At 37.2% G+C, this 19,073-nt stretch overlaps 1 protein-coding gene across 11 annotated transcripts in view; it reads left to right on the top strand.

Annotated features, from left to right (window-relative positions):
- BIRC6 (baculoviral IAP repeat containing 6) overlaps positions 1-19,073 on the top strand; it is a 267,531-nt gene that overhangs the window by 207,867 nt on the left and 40,591 nt on the right. For all 11 annotated transcript variants that reach the window (XR_012516772.1, XM_039475342.2, XM_039475325.2 and 8 more), the window contains one exon: positions 11,453-11,663. Coding sequence is in view for 10 of the 11 variants with exons in the window: in XM_039475342.2 (XP_039331276.2) it covers positions 11,453-11,663 (211 nt within the window). In the remaining variant the exon portion in view is untranslated. The remainder of the gene's footprint in view (positions 1-11,452; positions 11,664-19,073) is intronic.

The following is a 19,073-nucleotide window of genomic DNA, read 5'->3' on the forward strand; positions in this document are numbered from 1 at the left end:
ATAGTGTCAATACTTTATTCAAGCAAAGTTTCTTTTCTATTAGTCTTTTTCTTTGTGGTCTTACCTTTACAATTGCTTAACTACTACCAAAAGTCATGATAAGTCTCATTTCTTTGGAGATACTAAAATATAATTTCCAGACAGTCTTAAAAATATTCAGTGTTCGTTAATGCTAAAATTTCATTTTTCTAAACATTTTTATAGTCTTCTTTTCCATACTAACTAAATTACCCTTTCCTGTATTCAGTAGATTACCAGAGGCTTAGGGAAAACTTAAATGCAATTTGATTTTAATTAATACATATTTCATATGTACTCTTAGAAAAATGGTTGTGGCACTTTTGCTTTTATGTCTTGTATACATTACTAAATCTTGTATGTTTTGGAGTAGAACATCAATATCCATATTCATTGCTTTGTCCTCCCTCTTTTTTTTTTTCCTCTCTGTGAAAAGTTAAAATTTGTCTATTTGCTTTGTTTTAATTTTATTCCCCAAGCTGGAAGCATCATATAGTCATTGCTCTTAAGACAAGGGACTTACCCTGGAATGTATGTCATAATATTCTGGAGGTGTGCTTTTAAAGGATAGTCTTCTAAATCTTTCTTGTTAGAGCCAGGTTTTGCCCTGAATGCAGTCCCTTGAAAGAGACCTTCAGAGTGTGGTATAGATATGGACAAAAACAATCACCAGGAGGTTAAGTACTGTTTCAGCTATACCTAACATGGTCAAGATAGATTCTTCTTTTTCTTTATCTTCCTGCTTCTTTATATCTTCTGCTGTAGTGATGACAGAAGTGTCCGTTTTCCCAGGAAATATCTTCATCTAGAGAAAAAGAGAATGATTGGGAAACAATTGCTAGGAAAATTAGCTCTGAGTGATATAGAGAGCTAGTAAATGTGTTTATTATACTTGTTTCATTCCTTGCATGGTTTTTCAGTTTGCAGTCCTACATTAGTCTGTTAATGTGTTGGAAAATGGTAGTAAATGAGTGTATTTTAATAGAATTTAAAATCTGTTACTTTAACAGTTGGGCTGAGGAACCAAAAATATAGTGAAAATGAAGTTAGATTCTCCCATTTACGTATTCTGTATTTAGTAGCTACAAAAATATTTAAAATTTTTACATATCTAATTAGGCTGATGTATTTAATGTGAACTGCAGATAAAAAGCTACACATAATATATACAATTTGATAAGTTTAGAATATTGACTCCTTTTTAAAGCAACTCTTTTGAGGGGCAGTTGAGCAGAGTAGGAATTTAAAGTAATTTTTTCCTTTGAAGATTTGGGAATCATTGTGTCATTAATTTTATAATATTCTAGTATTGAAATTAATTCCATTTTACTAACATTTTGAAAAAGCAACTACTAGCTGAGTTTATCTCTTCTTAATTTCCACAGATTAAACACATCACATGTTTTAGCTTAAAATAATGGAGTTATTAAATGTCAGAGTTTTAAAATAATTAAAAGAGAAGTGCTCCTTACCCTACATTGTATCAAGAATAAAGTGTTACTGGATATGTTGCTTTAGTCCACAGTAGTGATGAATGAATTTTTTCTCTTCATGGAGGGCTTCCTAACAAAACCTGGACAAGCTTCATATCAAAGATGACAAATGTTTTCAGTATACCCTGAAGGGATGGATCTTCTCTGTTAGTAATCCGTGGTAAATTTCACTGTAACTGTTTGGTGTAAATTGCTAGCCTCTGCAAGTAATAAGTCACACTGTAAATAGGTTCTATTTTTGTTTTAGTATTTTTAGGTTTTTATATATACTGAATCACGTATTTCCTCCAAAATGCTAATGTTTATGGTTATTTTTCTTGAATTTTCTGTCTGATGAACCTTTACACTGTTCTGTTTCTTTTCAGCCATTTAAAGATGCTTTTCCCCATTGAAATGTTGTAGTTCCAAATGTAGAAAGTTAGGATTTTATTCCTCTACCTACTATTAGTTACTACTATAAAAATGAAAAAAATTATTTATTAGCCTAAGTATAGTAATATCAGACACCTGCATCTGTAGCTGTTGATGATAATTCCAAGATAGTCTTCATGCTATGCATAATTCAGCAAATAGGCCCATTTGAGGATTGGAAGGATAGTGACTTTACTTTCCTGGTTGTAAGCTGTAACACTGATTAAATGTGCACTTGATGCTTGCTGAGTAAAGGAGATGCAGGCTGCATTTGGAGACACAACGTTGCATAATAGCACGTTGTGCCTCTGTTCTTTGTCAGGCAGGCAGCACATTGAATCCTGCAATAACAATGAAGTGTGTGTAAAGGAGCTAAATTTAAAGACACCTAAGGGTTTTCTGATGAAGCTCTTCATGGCAAAAATAGAATTAAAGAATTCAAGATTGAAATAGTTCATATGTTGTTTTGTGCTTTAACAGGGAGGTTTTTATTAAGGGTTTATTATCTTTATTCGTTCTTATTGTTGTTTGCTGACCACCGGTACACATTAATTTCTTTATTTATTTTTATTTTTATTTTTATTTATTTATTTTTTTTTTTTGAGAGGGAGTTTCGCTCTTGTTACCCAGGCTGGAGTGCAATGGCGCGATCTCGGCTCACCGCAACCTCCGCCTCCTGGGTTCAGGCAATTCTCCTGCCTCAGCCTCCTGAGTAGCTGGGATTACAGGCACACGCCACAATGCCCAGCTAATTTTTTGTATTTTTAGTAGAGACGGGGTTTCACCGTGTTGACCAGGATGGTCTCGATCTCCTGACCTTGTGATCCACCCGCCTCAGCCTCCCAAAGTGCTGGGATTACAGGCTTGAGCCACATTAATTTATAATAAAAGTGCATGTCTTAAAAGAAGAGCATAAATCAGCTAGCTCTCCATTAGTTTTCCAAATTCTCCTCTTGGTGGGTGTTCAAAATCTTTTAAACAAAAATAACACTAATAATCTAAAATCAGATATAAATAACACATGCCAGGTTCCAGACATAAGCACAGATTGTCATATGCGTTAATAGCTCATAGAATTTAACTTAAAGACAAGCATTCTCCTCTGTCTCTTTTAGGAAAAAAAGAAGAAAAGATAAGCATTCTTATGAAACATTATAATGATTGTCAAGAAAAATACAGAAATATAAAACTTAATATTTTTAGTTTAAAATGAAGAAACTTGATATCTTGAGATTTTTTTTAAAGTACAGTAATGGAATTCAAAGTTCTTTTTGAAATGTTAAAGACTTTTGTAAAATAAAAACACAGTTTTATCTCTCATATGTTTGGACTATTCCCAGTCTTGTTGGCCAATGCTTATTATACCTTGTTTCCCTAGCTTTTGCCTTCATACTCCTTGAAATGAAGAGAATATCTTCTTCTGTTTCCATAATGTAAGACTCCCAGTTGGCCTCTTCTAATGCCAACTCAATAGAATAAAATAGATATCAGTAAAATGAAAGGAAACAGCATGTTTCATTTATTTCAAAAGAGCTGTCTGTTCTCTATACTCTTATACTTACATGTGAATAGAATTTAACCATATTTTTTTCTCTTTCTTCTTCTTAAGTCATAGTCTTCTCTGTCACCCAGGCTGGAGTGCAGTAGTGTTCTCATAGGTCACTTTAGCCTTCAACTCTTAGGCTTAAACCTCCTCCTGATTAGGTGGGACTACAGGCACCTGCCACCATGCCAAGCTAAGTTTTTAAATTTTTTTGTAGAAATGGGTTCTCACTATGTTGCCCAGGTTAGTTTCAAAACGCCTAGCCTCAAGCAACCCTCTTGTCTCAGCCTCCTGAGTCAGTGGGGTCACATATATAAGCCACTTGCACCCAAGTTAACTTTTTAAAATATAACACCTCATGCTTTATAAATTGACTTGCGAGTGACATGCTATTTTTTGCTTTTTTATTTTTTTTATTTATTTATTTTTGAGATAGAGTCTAGCTCTGTTAGCCAGGCTGGAGTACAGTGGCATGATCTTGGTTTACTGCAACCCCCCACCTCCCAGGCTCAAGGTACTCTCCTGCCTCAACCTCCTGAGTAGTTGGGACTACAGGCATGTGTCACCATGCCCGGTTAATTTTTGTGTTTTTAGTAGAGGTGGGGTCTCACCAGGTAGGCCAGGCTGGTCTCGAACTTCTGACCTCAAATGATCTGCCCACCTCAGCCTGCCTCTCAAATAGCTGGTATTATAGGTGTGAGCCACCCTGCCTGGCCCTTAATGATGTGCTTTCTAATTCATATTAATTATGAAATTTGAAATAGTTTACTTGTGTTTTTTTACCATTGTAAATTATTTTCAAGGTTGTTTTTTTTTTTCTTTTTTTTGAACTAAAAGTTGTTTTAAAGTTTCTGGGATTATCTTTTGTGTTTATATTGAAGAAACAATGCATTAATCAGATATGTATATAAAGCTAGATTTTAAAAATTGGAATTATCAATTATATGTGTGCTTGCAAATTTATGGTATCTTTTTTCCCCTTCTCTTCCTTATTGAATTTTAGCATGCTAGATTGTCTCATTATTCATGTCATGAAGAAGATGATTTTCATTTTGTGGTTTTGCTTGTTGTTGATACCTTCATAACAATTTAATTTTTAAAACATCAACATATCTTAAATTGTATTCTTGTATAGTTGTATCTAAATTGCTATTAAATATTTTTAGGTTTACACAAAATTGAGCAAATAGTACAGAGTTTCCATATATGAAGTTCCTACTTACAGTTTCCTTATTATTCACATTTTGCATTAATGTAGTACACACAATTGATGAACCAATAATGGTATATGAGTTTGCTCATTACGTTGTGAGCAGTTTTGTAGATTTTGACAAATGCACAATGCAAGCAATTCTCCTGCCTCAGCCTCCCATGTAGCTGGGACTACAGGCATGAACCAGCACACCTAATTTCCTTTTTGGTTTTTGTAGAGATAAGGTCTCACTGTGTTATTCAGGCTGGTCTTGAACCCTTGGACTTGAGCAGTTTTCTAGCCTGGATCTCTCAAAGTACCATGATTTCAGGCATGAGCCACCACACCAGGTCTTTTTTTTTTTTTTTTTTTTTCTTTAGGTATTATAAGTGAGATTGCTTTTTTGATTTAATCCTTGACTAGATCATTATTGATGTTTAGAAACATTAAGGTTTTTGTATATTAATTTTGTATCCTGAAACTACTAAATTCATTTATCAAATTCAAGAGGTTTCTTTTGGTGGAATCTTTAAGATTTTCTACATCATATAATCAGCAAACAGGGAAAAAGTTGACTTCCTGTTTTTCCAGTTTGAATGCCTTTTTTTTTTTTTTCCTTGCCTGATTGCTCTGGCAAGGATGTCTAGTACAATGTTGAATAAGAGTGGTAAAAGTGAGCCGGGCTCAGTGGCTCAAGCCTGTAATCCCAGCACTTTGGGAGGCCGAGGCGGGTGGATCACGAGGTCGAGAGATCGAGACCATCCTGGTCAACATAGTGAAACCCCGTCTCTACTAAAAATACAAAAAACTAGCTGGGCGTGGTGGCGTGTGCCTGTAATCCCAGCTACTTACGAGGCTGAGGCAGGAGAATTGCCTGAACCCAGGAGGCGGAGGTTGCGGTGAGCCGAGATCGCGCCATTGCACTCCAGCCTGGGTAACAAGAGCAAAACTCCGTCTCAAAAAAAAAAAAAAAAAAAAAAAAAGAGTGGTAAAAGTGAGAACCATTTTCTTGTTCCAGTTCTTAGAGAAAATGCTTTCAGCTTTTCCCCATCAAGTGTGGTGTTAGCTATGAGTTTTTCATATATGGCCTTTATTATGTTGTGTGTTCCTTCTATGCTCAGTTTATTGGGGATTTTTATCAATTTTATATCATGCTTTTTCTGCATTTATTGAGATGATCATAGAGTTTTTGCCCTTTATTCTGTTGATGTGATATATCACATTTATGGATTTGGGTATGTTGAACCATCCTTGCATTCCTGGCATAAATCATACTTGATCATATTCTCGTTTTATTTGTTTATTTTTAAAAAGTGTTTTATTTATGTATTTTCAGATCAGCTTATGAGACTGGCTAATTTTTGTATTTTGGGTAGAGACAGTTCTGCTGTGTTGCTTAGGCTGGTCTTGAACTCCTGGCCTCAAGCAGTTCACCCACCTTGGCCTCCCAAAGTTCTGGGATTACAGGTGTGAGCTACAGTGCCTAGCCATTTATTTGTTTTTGTTTATTTTGAGATGATGTCTTGCTCTGTCGCCCAGACTGCAATGCAGTGGTGTGATCTTGGCTTACTGCAACCTCTGCTTCTTGGGTTCAAGCAATTCTCTTGCCTCAGCCCCCACAAGTAGCTGGGACTACAGACCCTGCGCCACCACACGTGACTAATTTTTGTATTTTTCATAGAGATGGGATTTCACCATATTGGCCAGGCTGGTCTCAAACTCCTGACCTCAGGTTATCCTCCCACCTTGGCCTCCAAAAGTGCTGGAGTTATAAGAATGAGCCATCACAGTCCGCCTGTTTATTTTTATTTTTATTTTTTTTTGAGATGGAGTTTCGCTCGTTACCCAGGCTGGAGTGCAATGGCACGATCTCGGCTCATCGCAACCTCCGCCTCCTGGGCTCAGGCAATTCTCCTGCCTCAGCCTCCTGAGTAGCTGGGATTACAGGCACGCGCCACCATGCCCAGCTAATTTTTTGTTTTTAGTAGAGACGGGGTTTCACTATGTTGACCAGGATGGTCTCGATCTCTTGACCTCGTGATCCACCCGCCTCGACCTCCCAAAGTGCTGGGATTACAGGCTTGAGCCACCGCGCCCGGCCGACCTGTTTATTTTTAAGGGATGAGGTCTTGCTGTGTTGCCCAGGCTGTAGTTCAGCAGTATGATTATAGCCCACTTTAGCCTCAAACTCCTAGACTCAAGCATTCCTTCCACCTCAGCCTCCCAAGTAGCTGGGAATACAGGTTTTTGCCATCACATCTGGCTAATTGGAGAAAAAAAATTTGTAAGACAGGTTCTTGCTCTGTTGACCTCACTTGTCTTGATCTCTTGGTCTGAAGTGATCCTCCTATCTCAGCCTCACAAAATGTTGGAATTACAGGTGTGAACCACCATGCCCTGTCATTGTATTATCTTTTTGATGTGCTGTTGGATTTTATTTGCTTGCTTTTGGTTTTCGATTTTTGTGTCTGTCTTTATTAGGGATATTGGTCTATAGTTTACTTCTTTTGTTATATCTTTGTCTGGTTTGAGTATCAGCATAATACTAGCATCATAAAATGAACTGGGAGAATTATGTCCTCCTCAGTTTTAAAAAATATTTTCTGGAAGACTTGTATTAGTATGTTCTTTTTATATTTGCTAGAATTTAGCTGTGAATTCATGTGGTCCTGGGCTTTTTTTTTGCAGTGGTGAAGGGGAGATATTATGATTGAATCTTACTACTTGTTATTAGTTTGTTCAGAAGTTCACTTTCTTTCTGGTTCACTCTCAGGAGGCTGTATGTTTCCAGGTATTTACCCATTTCCTCCTCTAGGTTGTGAGTGTATAATTGGTCATAATACTCCCTGGTCTTTTGTATTTCTGTACTATCAGTTGTATTCCTTTTTCATTTCTGCTTAAGTTTATTTGGATCTTCTCTCTTCTTGGGTAGTCTAGTTAATAGTTGATCAGTTTTGTTTATCTTTTCAAAAACCAACTTTTCAGTTTGTTGACACTTTCTGTATTTTAGGGGGGGAGGACACTTTATTTTCATTTAGTTCTGTGTTATTTCTTTTATTCTAACTTTGGACTTGGTTTGTTCTTGTTTCTCTAGTTCCTTGAGGTACATGTAAGGTTGTTAATTTGTTACCTCTCTGCTTTTCTGATGCAGGCTTTTAAGACTATACATTTCTCTCTCTCTGCACTGCTTTTGCTATATCTTACAGGTTTTCTGATGTTGTGTTTCATTTTCATTCATTTCAAAATTGTTTTAAATTTGCCTTCATTTCTTTGTTGACTCAGTGGTCATTCAGGATCATGCTGTTTAATTTCCATGTGTTTGTACTGTTTCTGACGTTTCTGTTGGTATTTTCTAACTTTATTCCTCTGTGGTCTGAGAAGAGATTTGATGCGATTTTGACTTTTTAAAATTTGTTAAGACTCCTTTTGTGGCCTAACATGTGATCTGTCTAGAAGAATGTTTCCTGTGTTGGTGGAAAGAAAGTATATACTGGCTGGGCGCGGTGGCTCACGCCTGTAATCCCAGCACTTTGGGAGGCCGAGGCGGGTGGATCACGAGGTCAAGAGATCGAGACCATCCCGGTCAATATGGTGAAACCCCGTCTCTACTAAAAATACAAAAATTAGCTGGGCATGGTGGCACGTGCCTGTAGTCCCAGCTACTAGGGAGGCTGAGGCAGGAGAATTGCCTGAACCCAGGAGGCGGAGGTTGCGGTGAGCCGAGATCGCGCCATTGCACTCCAGCCTGGGTAACAAGAGCGAAACTCCCTCTCAAAAAAAAAAAAAAAAAAAAAAAAGAAAGTATATACTGTAGTTGTTGAGTTGACTGTCCTACATCTTTTAAGTCTGACTGTAAAGTCCAATTTAAGTCCAGTGTTTTCTTTGTTAATTTTCTGTCCTGATGATCTGTGTAGTACTGTGTGAGTTGGGTGTTGAAGTCTCCCACTATTATTGTATTGCTGTGAATGTTATTGTTTGATTATGGTATTATTATTGTTAGATCATTTCCAGCTTTCAGTATGGAAAACGCTATTGTGTTTAATATTTCTTTATAGGGTAGACAGTAACAAGTGGTATGATTGAGTCATAGAATATAGGCATTTAAAATTTTAATAGATAATGCCAATTGGTTATGCCTATTTGCACTTTTACCTGTACCTGTAAGTCTAGCTTTTCCATGTCCTTCCAAGAACTGACATTGTGTTTTATGCCTATCGATTAGTAACTTTGGGATATAATTTGAATTTTCCTGAGCAGCATACTGTCCCATAATACTATAAAATTATAGTAAGTAGATGTGACATTGTTCATGGGTTGGAAAACGGGCTTTAAACATACCCAAGTATATGTGAAAACAAGGAAAGAGTGGCAGTCATACAGCCTTGTCCTCTGCATCATCACTGGAAGGTGTAAAGTGACCTTCTCTTCTGTCACGTTGAACGTCACTCCAAATAGCCTCACTGTCATTAAGCTCTGATAGTCTATCTTTTACATCAGTTGTAGAAATCTCTTTTCTATCAGTTGCCATAGAAAGTACAGGATGCTAGGTGATGCCTCATCCTGTTACAACTCAATCCCCATATAGCTCTGTGACACTGGGGCAATTCCTACCTCTAGTTGGACGCCCACAGTTCTCCTCCCCTGCTTTAATTTTCTGTATAGCATTCAGAATATGTACCAGCTTGTGAAAAAATTGTTACTCATTTGTCCTTCGCCTAGAATGTTAGATAAGTAATAGTAGAGATTTTTATTTGTTTTCTTTACTGCTTATTCCTAGCCTATCCAGCAACAAGTTTTCAGTAAATAGTTTTTCTGCTGGTTTATTTTTGAGACAGTCTCTCTCTGTCACCAAGGCCAGAGTGCAGTGGTATCATCTCAGCTCACTGCAACTTTCGCCTCCTAGGTTCAAGCAATTCTCCTGCCTCCGTCTCCCAAGTAGCTGGGATTACAGGCCTGCACCACCACACCCAGCTAATTTTCGTATTTAGTAGAGACAGGGTTTCACCATTTTGGCCAGGATGGTCTTGAACTGCTGACCTCAGATGATCCATCAGCTTCAGCCTCCCAAAGTGGTGAAATTACAGGCCTGAGTGACCGCACCCTGCTAGTAAATGTTCATGGAATGCTATTCAGTAACTGTCTTTGGAAAAACAGTGTTAGATCCTTATCTCACATTATTTACAAAAGTAAATTCCAGTTGGTATACAACACAAAAACCAACAAAACAACTTATAAAAGCCTTAGAAGCAATGTATGTTCCTAGAGTAAGGAATTCACTCTTAGATGCACGTGATTCTAATACAAAATTCATTTGACTTGTAGCTAGTAATTGAAAGTTAACATAGGCAACATTTTCTTTTTTACTAAAAAAAAAAAAAAGTTGATTTATTGAAATAGACTTTGGATAAACTGCAATTCTGTCATTCTTTTTTTTTTTTTTTTTTTTTTTTTTTACAAAAGATGTAACTTCATTTCGATTTAATTTTAAAAACGTTTCCACCTCATACTAATAAATACATTTCCAGCCATAATATATTATCTGGGATATTTAATCATTTCTACATGTAACATAACTAGATATTTAGTTACATTTCTTGTTTTCTCCTAAACTTGATACTTTGCTCCTTTTTTTGTTTGTTTGTTTCTAAAAATGCCTATTATTATAATTGGTCCATCGGTGCTTCATAAGTATCTGCTGCGTTCTTCCCCTTAGCAACTAACCAGTTAAGTTGACCCTTGAACAATACAGGTATTAAGGGTACCAACACACCCCACATATTTGAAAATCCAAGTATAACTATTTTTTTTTAAAGGAAGAGTCTTGGTCTATCACCCAGGCTGGAGTGCAGTGGCATAGTCTAGTCCTCCTTGTTGCTGAGTCTACAGATGTGTGAAACCACGCCAGCTAATTTTTTTGTGTCTTTTTGTGCAGATGGGGGTTTCACTGTGTTGCTCAGGCTGATCTCAAACTCCCAGGCTCAAGTGATCCTCCCACCTTGGCCTCCCAAAGGTCTGGGATTATGGGTGTGAATTACTGTGTCCAGCCTCAAGTATAACTCCTGACTCCTCCAGAACTTAGCTCCTGATTGCCTACTGTTGCCCAGAAGCCTTATTGATAGCACACAGTCAATTAACTTATATTTTGATTGTTGTATGTATTATACACTGTAAGGTAAGAAAAAGAAAATATCAAGAAAAATCATAGAGAATATTTTTACTCTTCATTAAGTGGATTATCATAAAAGTCTTCATACTCAGAGTCTTCATGTTGAGTAGCCTAAGGAGGTAGAAGTGATGGGGTTGGTCTTGCTGTCTCAGGGATGGCAGAAAATCTGAGTATAAATGGACTAGTGCGGTTCAAACCTGTTTGTTCAAGGATCAACTTTTTTTTTTTTTTTTTTTTTTTTTTAAGAGGGAGTCTTGCTCTTGTTGCCCAGGCTGGAGTGCAGTGGTGCAATCATGGCTTACTGCAACATCCGCCTTCTGGGTTCAAGGTATTTTCCTGTCTCAGCCTCCTGAGTAGCTGGGATTACAGGCATGTGCCACCACACTTGGCTTATTTTGTATTTTTAGTACAGATGGGGTTTCTCCATGTCAGTCAGACTGGTCTTAAACTCCTGACCTCAGGTGATCCACCTGCCTTGGCCTCCCAGAGTACTGGAATTAAAGGCATGAGCCACTGTGCCCGGCCAGGTCAGCTGTAATCATAAGATCTAGGTAAAAGCTACATTGCTATGGACCTATTTTTATATTGCACATTTTCTCATTTTCTGCTTCTTCCTCTCCTCCTTATAGTTTTGGACATGGCAAGACATGTGCCACTCTATCGGGCGCTGCTGGAATTGCTCCGGGCCATTGCTTCTTGTACTGCCATGGTACCCCTATTGTTGCCCCTTTCTACAGAGAATGGTGAAGAGGAAGAAGAACAGTCAGAATGTCAAACTTCTGTTGGTACATTATTAGCCAAAATGAAGACCTGTGTTGATACCTACACCAACCGTTTAAGGTACTATACTATGTTCATTTCTCTTGAGTTTGCCTCTAACAATGTTTCTTAAATAACTCCATGTGTGTTTTTGTTTTTCAATGATACATGCTTTTTAAAAATACCCACACCCTCATACACAAGCAATATATAAAATACAAAGAAAAAGTATCCACCCAAATTCTACACTTAGAAACATTTATTCACAATTATTTATTCTATATCTCCCTGTATGATCTTGTAGCTATAGGTGTGAAGTTTTTCTTAAATCCTGTCCCACTGTGCCTGTTAGACAAATAGATGTCAGTTTCTCAAGCAATGTTGAAGCCAAGAGACATCTTTCAACATCAGTAAATACATATCACTGACATTGTTCTAAATACTTCAAATTAACCATTGTATTAAGATGCTGTATGTTACTTAACTATTTATTAGTGGATTTTAGGTTATTTTCAGTTCATAGTAACCTGATACATACATCTTTTGGGGCTTGTAGAAACCTCTGCAGGTAGAATCTTAGAAGTATAATTGCTGGGTTTATGGATTACTTCTGTTTTATTTTAGAAGTCAAACAATTCAGTATTTGATAGACTTCAAATAAGTCTTAATGTTTATCTTTATGGAAAATTGAATCGTTATTTTTAGTTTGTTTATACCTTAGTAGATTCCAAGGATAAATTCTATCAAAAACTCTTTTTAAAGAACTAGGAAAACTTTTCCTTTCCCTTGGCAAAACCTGTTCAGTGACCTTTTTCTTTCTCATGGCAGAATCTGTTCAGTGATTGTCAGTTTACTCCTCAAAGTTGGCCTAATTCTGGATTTTTAAGCATTTATACAGTTAATGGAAGTTTACTCCTTTGTTAATTACTTTTTGGGTTAATTAACGCCCTTTATCATTATCTATTTACTTTGCTTTTTCTCACTTTTTAAGAACCTATGACTTATGAAGTAGTACAGGTCAAAAGATCATAGAGAATTGATCACCGGAAGAATAGTTCTTGTCAGTCTTTACCTATGAGGGAAAAAATCACCTTACGAGATAATCCTGACTTCTTGGCTTAATGTGTTGTCATTATCACTTTATTCGTTTACTTATTTTAATGTTCTATATGTATGTATTTTAATAGCTTTGGGCATACGAGTGGTTATTGTTTACATGGGTGAACTATATAGTGGGGATGGCTCATTCCCAGGCAGTAAGAATCATAAATTGGAGAAAAGTTTAAAAGAAGAGCCAGTTAGTTGGTAGAGATAAAAAGCTGTAGAGTCATACAACTCTGTTACTAGTAAAGGAAAATGTAAAGGTATATTTTCTTTGATAGGATGGTATTTTTTCTGTTGTAGAGAAGAGAATAGTGTTGTATTTGGTCCCCTCCTATCTTGTGACCTCCCCACTCCCCCCAAGAATCTTTCTCACTGGTAACCAAGGAAGCCAGTGTAATAATATAATAGCATGGTATCATAATTGAACTGAACATCTGATTGTCTCATTGAGGTAATGCCTCCTTGAGAAATACCTACTAAAATGTCTTATTCCCTGCCCTGGCCATCTGTGTAACTTATTTTTGTAAAATAAATATAGTTATCAGTAAATTAATTAGTATACTATAAACTGAACTTTGAAGCTGTCATCATGTCTTTTTAGGGGAATCTTGCCATGTATTTCTGTACCTTATATTTCTGTGTTTTGAGATTACTGTGTTAGCTTATAACTAAAATTGAAAACTTATAAAAACCTTGAATGGTTCTTTTACCCAGATATGTTTTATCTTTTAGATGAAAAATTGTCTAATGATTTGGAGTGTTATAAGTTTAGCCTTGGTTAAAAACAGTATCACAAATTTATAGTGTTGTAAAGTAAAAATAAAACCAGTAAATAATAATACCCTTCTTTAAGCTATATATGTCCTTATGCTATAATTTCTATTAGATCCTGCAAAAATGGAGTTATAGCATATTGAATTCTAAGATAATTATAGAAGATTCTTATTGCAAGAAATTTGGACACCTCTAGTGCCTCTTTAGTCTATTTGGTTTTCTTAGCTTAATGTATTTTCTGTTCACATAACACACTGTATAATTTTTTTAGTTAGGGATCTTCTGTATAAAAATGTACCAGTTATGGCCAGGCACAGTGGCTCATGCCTATAATCCCAGCACTTTGAGAGGCTGAGGTAGGTAGATCACCAGGTCAGAAGTTCGAGACCAACCTGGCTAATACGGTGAAATTCCATCTCTACTAAAAATACAAAAATTAGCTGGGTGCGGTGTCAGGCATCTGTAATCACACCTACTCAGGAGGTTGAGGCAGGAGAATCGCTTGAACCCGGGAGGTGGAAGTTGCAACAAGCGGAGATTGAGCCACTGCACTCCAGCCTGGGTGACAGAGCAAGACTCCCTCTTAAAAAAAAAAAAAGTACCAATTAATTTACTATGAAAATTTAATTTCAGTTAGAGGATAACTGAGTTTCAGTTAACTGGAGCTCTTTATTTTTCTGTTTGATTAACTAGATGAAATTATTCCATTTAAATTATTTTCTTCTTCAGCTGGAGAACAAACATACTTCAGACTTACAAATTATATAGCAACAAAATATGCATTTAAAGATATAAAGACTGTTCATAAAGCCCATTTCATTAGATTATTTTATCTTTACAGTGACCCTGTGCAGTACATATTTTTAATAGTTATTTTTACTGATAAAGAAACATTGGTATATTTTGTATTAAGACTTGAATATACTTTTTAGTTGAAACCCTCATGGTCTCTGTTAAACTGTGCAGCCTCTGTTAGAAGAAGAAACCAGTAAAGACTAATAATGTTATTACATCTCTACTCTCCTTTCAAGGCTTAGCATATAGAGAATTCATTTTCACCTTCACAGAGAGAGTAAAATCTTTTCTTTTCCAGTTGTCACGACTTAAGATGTATTTCTTTTTTCCTAACAGAATTCACAAAATAATCCAATTTCCCTTAGAATGTATACCCACAGAAAGTGGCCTTAATTTAATTTTAACACTGATGCAGAGCTCAAAACTCCACACCCCACATGTCTGTCTCATTCCCAACTGTATTTCACAAAAACCCTAGAATATTCTGAGAAGAGAATGATTCAGGAAAATATGTTCTGTTAATGTATCACTTTCAGAATCTATTTTAGTGCTTTTTAAGGGTTTGGAGCTATAACTTTAAAAATACTGTGTTATCACGGCCGGGTGCAGTAGCTCACATCTGTAATCCCAGCACTTTGGGAGGCTGACATGGGCTGATCACTTAAGGCCAGGAATTCTAGACCAGAGTGGCCAACATGGTGAAACCCATCTCTAGTGAAAATACAAAACTTTAGCCGAGTGTGGTGGCACATGCCTCCCAGCTACTTGGGAGGCTGAAGCATGAGAGTCACTTGAGCCTGGGAGGCAGAGGTTGCAGTGAGCCGAGATCACACTATTACACTCCAGCCTGGGCGACAGAGGGAAACTCTGTCTCAAAAAAATTATTTTTTAAATATTACATGTCACACACTCAGAAACATTTTACAGTACTTTTGTCTCTATTACTGTTAAATCCAAGGTTGAATAAATATATGTATGAGATACAGTTCTTTTTTTAAGTAAGAGAAGTAATAATGTACTATTTTTATATACCGAATACATTGCCTTGTTGATTTTCATTTGTCTTTTGCCTTTTTTTAAACAAGTGTACACAAGACATGCAAATTTCTTCAAATAAAATTGTATGTAACTCTGATCATTTTAGATAAAAAGTATAGATTCACTGTGTATTCTGCAGATCTCTGGGTAATGACTGTGGTTGCATATAATGATTTTGATTGAAATGATGTTTATGTTGTATTTATAATAGAAGTTTTACCTTTTTTGGAGGATGAGAGAAATTAAAGGAAAACGTCAAGTGTAACAAAGATGTTTACTATTGCTGCTGAGAATATCCTATCTATCTTAAAGTCTATCCTGAGGCCACTGCTTAAACCCAATTAATTTTGATCTGATAATTCAAAGAGTGAAAGAGATTTATAGGTTTGTGTGCCCCCAAGCCCAAAACTTTTACAAGAGGAGATAGAAAGACATCATTAAGAAGCTGGATCCCAGCGCCAGCACTTTGGGAGGCCTAGGTGGGAGGATCACTTGAGGTCAGAATTTCAAGACCAGCCTGGGCAACATAGAGACCCTATTTCTACAAAAAATAAAAATAAATTAGTCAGCATTATGGGCTGCTCAGGAGGCTGAGGTGGGAGGATCACTTGAGGCAAGGATTTTGAGGTTACAGTGAGCTATGATTTTACCACTGTACTCAGCCTGGGCAACAGAGTGAAACCCAATCTGAATATGTAAAAATAAAAACAAAGAAGAAAGAAAGCTGAAAAGTCTAATCATTAATCATTTGCCTTACGTTTATCTAATTTGTAACTTATTCATAATTATAGGAAATTCATGATTAATATTGATAGGTGAGGTCTGGCCTTGTCACAAAATCATTAAGTGATGCATTCACTTAACAGATTTTTTTTTTTTTAAAATGTTCGTGGGCACATAACTAGAAAATTGGTTTTCTGGCTCATGCCTGTAATCCTAGCAGTTTGGGAGGCTGAGGAGGGCGGATCACCTGAGGTCAGGAGTTCGAGACCAGCCTGGCTAACATGGTGAAACCCCGTTTCTACAAAAATATAAAAATTAGCCAGGAATGATGGCTGCACCTATAGTCCTAGCTACTTGGGAGGCTGAGGCAGGAGAATCGCTTGAAGCCAGGTGGTGGAGGTTGCAGTGACCCGAGATCGTGCCATCGCATTCCATCCTGGGCGACAGAGCAAGACTGTCTCAAAAAAAATTTTTTTTTGTTCTTCTAAGGGGCTGACATATAAATGGGGGAAACAATAACCACACAGTTTTAACAACATAGTATCTGACATATTAAAAGAGGTCAAGACACTGCAGGAAAACTAATCCAGGTTTGGAGGCCTAAAGGATATGTAGGAGTTAACCAAATGAAGAGGGGCAAGGGATTGGTGTCCCAAGGGTATGGAAACAATGTTAGCAGTGAAAGAAACCACTGCATACTCAGGGGACCTCAAGAAATTTCGTGTATCTGGGTATAGTGTAGCTGGAAGGTGGTGGTGGGAGATGAGGATGGAGAGAAAATCATGGACTAGAAGATAAAGAGGAACGTATCACAGAGTTACCGACCTTTAAAAGTGATGTTGAGGCACTAAACAGTTTTCAGCAGCTCTCATCAGGTTTGCATTATAGAAAGATGGTCTTTCAGGTTTGCATTATAGGAAGATGGTCTTTCAGGTGTAGCCGAATGGTTGGAGTGAAAGCTAAAACAAGACTGAACATCATGGAAGAGATTTTCATCTGTTTCATCTCAGCAGATGTCTTCTCCCTGTCCTACTGCTTTTGGGTATTGAGATTTTGGTACTCACCAGCACTCTTGGTCTCATATTATGGACTTAATAGAAAGTTAATTCCTAGGTAGAAATATATTCCATGCTCTAGATATTTGACTTAAAAAGCAATCATGGGCCAGATGTGGTGGCTCACACCTGTAATCCCAGCACTTTGGGAGGCTGAGGCGGGTGGATCACGAGATCAAGAGGTCAAGACCATCCTGGTCAACATGGTGAAACCCCGTCTCTACTAAAAATACAAAAAAATTAGCTGGGCATGGTGGCGCGTGCCTGTAATCCCAGCTACTCAGGAGGCTGAGACAGGAGAATTGCCTGAACCCAGGAGGCGGAGGTTGCGGTGAGCCGAGATCGCACCATTGCACTCTAGCCTGGGTAACAAGAGCGAAACTCCGTCTCCAAAAAAAAAAAAACAATCATGTAACTCATACTTTAAGTCACTTACGAATTGCATTATTCTGTGGGTTCATATTGGCAACTGCAAATCTCTCTGTAGGGATCTCCTTCAGTAGAGTACAAGTGCTGTGGCATAAATGCATCTGGAAATGTGGCTTCCTTTGTTCTCATATATGACATCTACAATGCTAGGCAGAATGTTTCCAAAACTAATCCTACTACCTGATGTTTTGACTGACTCATGTAGAAAGCTATGATCCATCAATTGATAGATGCTAAGTCATTAAGTCAAAAAGAATCTTAAATCTTTTGTATTAAGGTCCTGGAATGACAGGGTTAGACTACATAAATGTTCACGTGTTCCTGTTCCTCTCCTGTTTGCTTAAAAGCTGACACCAGCTAAAGTTGCAGACATGGAACACTTGTATGACAGTAAGTTTTAAGTCCTATCGTCTGTATTATTTTGGGATGTACCTCAATCTAAAAGACAGCTCATATGATAACGAGATTTTATTAATTCGATTAAATAAGTCAAACAGTTTTCACTGTTGAAAACTGAAGGAAATTTTCTTGATGGAAATTCTGTGTCAGACTGCAGAACCTTGGCATTTGTAAGGAAGAACGTTTAGATGTTATTCCACTTATGCTACTGTTTACTTAAAATTTCCTTTATCTTTTTTTTTCTACTTCGAATTTTTCTTTAAATTAACTTAAAACAAACTTTTCTCAGGCTTTTAAAGAGGAAATTTTACCACCATAGCAGATGAACCATTGTCATTTGCCATAAATAGAATAGTGTAAACATGAATGAACCATTTACCTTGAATAAAAGTGTTTGCTTATCAATCCTTGAAATATATTAGACCTTGTGTGTGCTAAGAGACACAATCAGGAATAATCATTCTCATTTTATTTGTAGAATAAAACACTGGAAAAATAAAATGCATGTCTGTCAAAGGAGGATTGTTTAACCATACCACAGAATATTCATACATGTAAAATTGTACAACAGTGGAAAATAAAAGTGATCTACAGTTTATTTTATTGTTTTTCCGAGATCGAGTCTCACTCCGTCACCCAGGCTGGAGTGCAGTGGCGCAAACTTGCCACGTTGCAACCTCCACATCTCAGGTTCAAGCAGTTCTCCTGCCTCAGCCTCCCCAGTAGCTGGAATTAAAGGTGCTTGCCACCACACTTGGCTAATTTTTGTATTTTTAGTTGAGAGGACGTTTCACCATGTTGGCCAAGCTGGTCTCGAACTCCTGAACTCAGGTGGTCCGCCCACCTCCGCCTCCCGAATTGTTGGGATTATTCCAGGCCTGAGCCACCATGCCCAGCCTGATGTATATTTAGATGTTAAAACAGCCAGTTTGTGGACATACCATTGAATTTTGAAAAGGAAGCTGGGCTGGATATGGTGGCTCATGTGCATAATCTCAGCACTTTAGGAGGCCAAGGATGATCGCTTGAACCAGGAGTTCAAGACCAGCCTAGGCAACATGGTAAAACCCTGATATATTAGTTGGGTTGCCTTGTACACTGTTGTCCTTTTAGGTGGTCTGCTGGGGAGTAGAGTGGGTAGAATGAATATTGCAGGCATATCACTGAATTTTCT

The sequence above is a fragment of the Saimiri boliviensis genome, chromosome 1 (assembly GCF_048565385.1).
Source record: "Saimiri boliviensis isolate mSaiBol1 chromosome 1, mSaiBol1.pri, whole genome shotgun sequence".
Lineage (NCBI taxonomy): Eukaryota > Metazoa > Chordata > Mammalia > Primates > Cebidae > Saimiri > Saimiri boliviensis.